This window comes from Chrysochloris asiatica, unplaced genomic scaffold (assembly GCF_000296735.1).
Source record: "Chrysochloris asiatica unplaced genomic scaffold, ChrAsi1.0 scaffold00094, whole genome shotgun sequence".
Classification (NCBI taxonomy): Eukaryota; Metazoa; Chordata; class Mammalia; order Afrosoricida; family Chrysochloridae; genus Chrysochloris; species Chrysochloris asiatica.
In genome coordinates, this window is record NW_006408612.1 from 11604573 (window position 1) to 11610572 (window position 6000).

Genomic DNA, 6000 nt, shown 5'->3' on the forward strand with positions numbered 1-6000 from the left:
TGGCTTCTGAGACATAGTACACTCTTTTGATCCTCTTAACTTTATAAATGAATCTTCTCAGCCTTCTTCCTTTGCTTCTCTTCCTCTATGTACCGCTTATATGTAGGTGGTACTCACTGGTCTAATTTTGACACTCTTCTCTCTTTGCTCTGCATTCTCTGAGAATTCACATCTGTGCCCTCAACTTTCATTCCATGTTGATGAATTCTAGATCTACACCTCTAGCCCTGATCTCTTTCCTAACCTCCAGATGTATATTCCCAACTACTAGAGAAGTTAAAAACATTCTTTCCTCTAATATCGGTTCAATGACCCAATGCATTTTGTTCTTGAACATCTAGTGTCAATCCTCAGAACTTTTTAGGGCCAAGCACTGGACCTCAAGGTTGGTTTGAACTGCAAGGTTGGAGGTTCAAACACATCAGCTGCTCCTTGGAAACCCTATACAGAGTTGCTATGAGTTGGAATCTACTTGCTGACACTTAACAGGAGTCTTGGTGTGGCACAGCAGGATAATGCACTGAACTCAAGGTCAGTGGTTCAAACCCACCAGCTTCTCCTCAGAAACCCTAAATAGGGTCACTGTGAGTCAGAATCGACTCAATGGTATTTAACAACAACAATGTTTCTTTAACTGTTTTGATAATGGTTAGACATCAAGTCCCATCAGCTCAATCTTCATCTCTCTCAAATCTATCTTACTTTCCCATTTCTACCACCATTGATCTACTTCAACTCTCAATGACCTTGAATAATTGCAATGGCTCTTTCCTAGTATCTCTGTCTTCTAATAGCTTGAAACTGCTGCAAGTCATCTTTCCAAAGTGCAATTCCTATTAACTTACATACTTGCTTCAAAACCTTTGAAGCTTCCTATTGTCTAAATAATAAGCTACAAACTTTATATTGCCATTAAAATAATGGCATATTATGATTCCAATCTTTATATCCAGTCTTATCTTTCCAGATACCCTTATTGTTGTTGTTGTTAAGTGCCATCAAGTTGGCTCCGACCCACAGCTACCCTGTGTAGGGTTTCTGAGGAGCAGCTGGTGAGCTTGAACTGCCGACCTTGCAGTTCAAATGGCTTTGCAGTCTGTTGCATTAACCCACAGTGCCACACCAGGACTCCAGATACTCTAAAACCCATCAACACCTAAATTATGTGTGTTTGACAGTCTTTGACCACACTGAACTCTTCTACCTCTTCCACCTCTGTGCTTTTGGATAGGCTATTCCCTAGGAAAACTCGGTTTCTATCAAAATTTAAAATTCTACCTCTTCCACACAGCCTTTCCTTATGCCTGAAATTAACCTTCTGTTGCTTGGTGTTTCCATTGCCCTTTGTACTCACTTCCTGCCTGTATTAAAGCTGTGTTAGACTTGTCTTTGGCTACTCGAATCAGATTTAAGTTTCTGAGGGCAGGACTAGGTTTTATCTTTTCTAACAGAGTGTCTTGTTAATGGTAGACAGATATTTAAGAAAACATACTGAATTGAGCTGTTCTACACATTAAACAAGGAGCACTGGTAGCATAGTGGTTATGAACTGGGCTGCTAATCTCACAGTCAGCAGTTTGAAACTACCAGCTGTTACGCAGGAGAAAGAAAAGGCTTTCTGCTCCTGTAAAGATTTACAGCCTTGGAAATCCTGTACAGGGTCGTTATGAGTCAGAACCGACTCCATGGCGCATAACAACAACACCAACACATTAAATATGAGAAGGCTTTGTTCTACTATATGTAACAATGTACTTGGCACAACCAAATCTCACTCATTTTTCTCTTGCTTGCCTGTCCCATTTTATCTTTTTTAGCTCTCATTAATGCTTTCTTTTCCCACTTTCTGTCAAGTGTGGTTTTGCATAAACTTCTACTCAGTATTTTTCTTTAGGAACTATTGCTAAAATACTCAAACAAATGTCAAGACAAACATGATTTTTTTCTTCACGGTAGGTACCTTTGTCTGGAAGGACTTCGGGTTTTTTGGTAACAGGCACAGGTTCTTTTTTGACTGGAACAAGTTTCTTGGGCATCTCAGGCACTTTGAAGATATTAGTTTTATTTTAAAAAGAGACTTAAAGCATTTAAAACTGATAAGAATAAAAAAAAGTCCTATAATTTTGGGTAGTAATGAAATTAACAGAAACAAATAAGATTTTGGTCCAGAATTATACAACAATGATGAAGATAACTTATTGGAGTCCCCTTTAAGATATTAGAGTACTTATTTTTTTTTTTTTCAAAGATGTCAGTAATGACGTGAATACCTTTAGGTTCTGGAGCCTCTGGTTTCTTAACAATTGGGGCCTTCTTCACTGGAACAACTTTCTTTGGCATCTCTGGTTCTTTAAAGATATTAGTAGCATTTAATATAAAATTACAAGATATCATATACGCAGATTAACTTTAAAAGCTTGTTTGACCATATAACAGAGATAACAATGAACAGATACATAATAGAACACAGTGCATGATGAGGAGAGAGTGTAGAATTTTAGACTACACACAAAAGACAAATATTTGTTTCACCATTTGTACCTTTAGGAGGTGGAGCTTCTGGTTTTTTGATAACAGGAACTTTCTTTTCTGGGACAATCTTCTTGGGCTCTTCAGGCACTTGAAAGATAGGAATATTTTTTAGTCAGATGATCACATGAAAAGTTTAATGGAAATGAGTGACTCAATAAAGATCTCATCTATTTCCTTGATATGCATTTTGTAAAATTCTATAGGACCGTAATTTTATGTGGGCAAGTTACTTTTGTTCTTGCCAATGAAATCAGATTTCAAGCAGTAGGATAGAAAACTGACATTTAACATCAAGATACTATTATTTATAAAAATCAAGTGATTGAAGTTTCCCAAACACTGGATTCTGCCTTGTACCTGCTGGTGGCGGGGCTTCTGGCTCCTCTTCTGCAACAGGAATTGGCTCTTCCACTTCAGTAACAACTTCTTCAGGTTCTTCATATACTTTAAAAATATTAATTTTATTTCAGTGTTTGGATCAATATTCTAAACACAATGAATCCTAATCTTTATTTTTTTCCTTTTGTATCAATTAATATTTTCCGTTACTGTTGTTAGGATGATTTTTTTCTTCTTTGTACTAACTTATATTTTTATTGATTTGAATGCTTGGAAAGTCTTTTTGGTATTTAATGCATTTACATTAATTAGTTCTTCCATCTTATGTTCTATGTATATTTAAAAACATGATTTTATATTTGTTGCTGTTGAGAATATAAATGGCAGAACACATACCATCAGTTCAACAGTTTCTACATGTACATTCCATGACATGGAGTACATTCTGTAAGTTGTACAACCATTCTCTCCCTCTTTTTCCAGATTGTTCCCACCTAATTAACATTAACACACTGCCCTCTATGGTTTCTTTCAAGTTGCTTTTGTCAATTTGTCTATATACATTTGAGAAAACAGATTTAATATAGCTTACTATCCCCCATGTAGGTCCCCCTGATTGGTAACCCAAAAGAGATTTAGAATTGATGCCAATTAAGAATGATATGAGGTAAGACAAACAATTAAAGGATGGAAAAATGATCACAAAATAATGAGTTGGAAAGGAAGAGGAACACAGCTAAAACTAGAAACAGACACAAGTGGCAAGCTCATTGATGGTCTATGTGTACCTTCTGGGGGAGGAGATTCCACTTTCTTGGGAACAGGAACAGCTGGTTTCTCTTCTAAGACAGGCTTCTTTGGCACCTCTGGCACTTTAAAGATATTAATTAAGTTTACTTCTTGGTAGTTGAAAAGTATATGAAATTGATACCACATCTATTTGTTCACATCTCTTGTTTAAGTAACCCAAGGAGTAGATCCAAGAATAAAATTTACAAGAAAGCCAATGACCTGTCTTTGGGAGGAAAATCTGACCCATTAAGAAGAACATAACCATGTTAATTAGTTCTTCTAGTGCACATAAGAAAGCGTCAGGTTTTGGGTTTTTTTTTAATCGTCTTTTTTTTTTTTTTTTTTAAATCAATGATGTTATTTAAAATATTTAAACCCCAAAATTCCAAGATGACAGTTTTGTAGTTGTGAATATAAGAGGATTGGTTAACAAAGGATTTCCTACAAATGACCAAGAGTGAGTGTCTACAGACTCTCATTAGTGACATGTACCTTTAGCTGGTGGGACGTCAGGTATTTTAGGAACTGCTACTTTCTTTTCAGGAACAACTTCTTTTGGAGCTTCAGGCACTTTAAAGATATTAGTGTTTTAACATTATGACGGTTACTAGTAAACATTCACCATATTTACACAGAATGAAACCCTTGTTAAGACTTGGAGACTATTTCCATCATGTACCTTTAGCAGGTGGGATTTCTGCCTTTTTGGGAGCCAGGGGAGCTACTTTCTTTTCAGGAACAACTTCCTTGGGAGCTTCAGGCACTTTAAAAGATATTAGTAATGTTTAAGCCATTGTTTCAACAACATAGGGAAATCATTAAATAGCACAGCAGAACATAACATCTTAAAAGACAGACATTATTCTGTTAGTCACGGTAAGAAATACCTTTCACCCTTGGTGGTTCAGGTTTTTTGGGAACGACAGCAGGTGGTTTCTTTTCAGGGACGGGTTTCTTAGGTGGCGGGACCACTAAAGGTATGAGAATTTATGTTTTAGAAGAAGTGAAGATGAATGAGAAACTTTAAGAGATCTCCCACTGCCCAGAATTTTCAAGAAAAGAGGGTGAAAGATGAGCTAAGAGATCCTAGCAGCACTGTCCAAGTACCTTTTGCAGGAGCAGGGGGCTCTGGCTCTTCAGCAACTTCAGCTGGAGGTTCTTCCATGACAATTTCCTCTGGCTCTTCATACACTTTAAAGACATGAGCTCATTTTAATGCTAAAATTGACTAAAGTATATTAAATATCTCACAAAAGATTTTTACAACACTAAGAAGATTAATTTATGTAATTAAAAAAAAAACAAAACTAATTTGCATAGCTTATTTTTACCTGCAGGAGGCGGACTTTCAGGTTTGGGGGGGATCACTTCAGGCACCTTCTCTTCTGGGACAGCTGCCTTTGGCACCTCGGGTACTTTAAAGATATTAGTATTTTTGTGATTAGACAGTACAGTCAAATGGACAGGATCAAACACACAGACATGGGGGTGACTACCTTTGGCTGGTGGGGCTTCTGGCTTTTTAGGAGGCACCACGGGCACTTTCTTTTCAGGGATAACTTCTTTGGGAGCTTCAGGCACTTAAAAGATATTAGTAAGATCGTATGTAGGATTTATGGAGACCATGAGAACAAAATATTTTCAAGAGCTTAAGAGTTTATCTTCTGATGTCTAAGATCAGTGATGGATACCTTTAACAGGTGGGACTTCTGGCTTTTTAGGAGGTGATGTGGGCACTTTCTTTTCAGGGATAACTTCTTTGGGAGCTTCGGGCACTTAAAAGATATTAGTAAAATTACATGTAGGCATTATAGAGACCATGAGAACAAAATATTTTCAAGAGTTTAAGAGTTGTATCTTCTGAAGCCCGAGATCAGTGACAGATACCTTTAACAGGCGGGACTTCTGGCTTTTTAGGAGGTGATGTGGGCACTTTCTTTTCAGGGATAACTTCTTTGGGAGCTTCAGGAACTTAAAAGATATTAGTAAAATTATTTTTAGTGGTTACACAGAAAATAGGAACAAAATTTTCTAGAGAAGATGAATTATATCTTTTAAAGACTGAAACCAAACCCAATCCACAGTCATTGAGTGAATTCTGACTTATGGCAACCCTGAATGGGGCTGTTGAGGCTGTAAATCTTTATGGGAGCAGCCAGCCTCATTTTACTCCCATGAAGTATCTGATAGGTATGTCCTACGGTCAGCAACAAATACCTTTAGTAGGAGGAGCTTCTGGCTTTTTAGGAGGTACCATAGGCATTTTCTTTTCAGGAACCTCTTCTTTGGGAGCCTCAGGCACTTAAAAGATATTAGTAAAATGACATTTATGAGTTA

General features: G+C 37.1%; 1 protein-coding gene across 1 annotated transcript in view; it reads right to left on the reverse strand.

The window, feature by feature from the left end:
* LOC102841613 (titin-like) overlaps positions 1–6000 on the reverse strand; it is a 305333-nt gene that overhangs the window by 132630 nt on the left and 166703 nt on the right. The window contains exons 183-196 of the mRNA XM_006866702.1: positions 5881–5967; positions 5551–5634; positions 5355–5438; positions 5160–5243; positions 4995–5078; positions 4771–4854; positions 4551–4634; positions 4343–4426; positions 4156–4233; positions 3660–3743; positions 2890–2976; positions 2542–2619; positions 2271–2348; positions 1961–2044 (exon numbers count right to left, since the gene is read on the reverse strand). Of these exons, the coding sequence (XP_006866764.1) occupies positions 1961–2044; positions 2271–2348; positions 2542–2619; positions 2890–2976; positions 3660–3743; positions 4156–4233; positions 4343–4426; positions 4551–4634; positions 4771–4854; positions 4995–5078; positions 5160–5243; positions 5355–5438; positions 5551–5634; positions 5881–5967 (1164 nt within the window). The remainder of the gene's footprint in view (positions 1–1960; positions 2045–2270; positions 2349–2541; positions 2620–2889; positions 2977–3659; positions 3744–4155; positions 4234–4342; positions 4427–4550; positions 4635–4770; positions 4855–4994; positions 5079–5159; positions 5244–5354; positions 5439–5550; positions 5635–5880; positions 5968–6000) is intronic.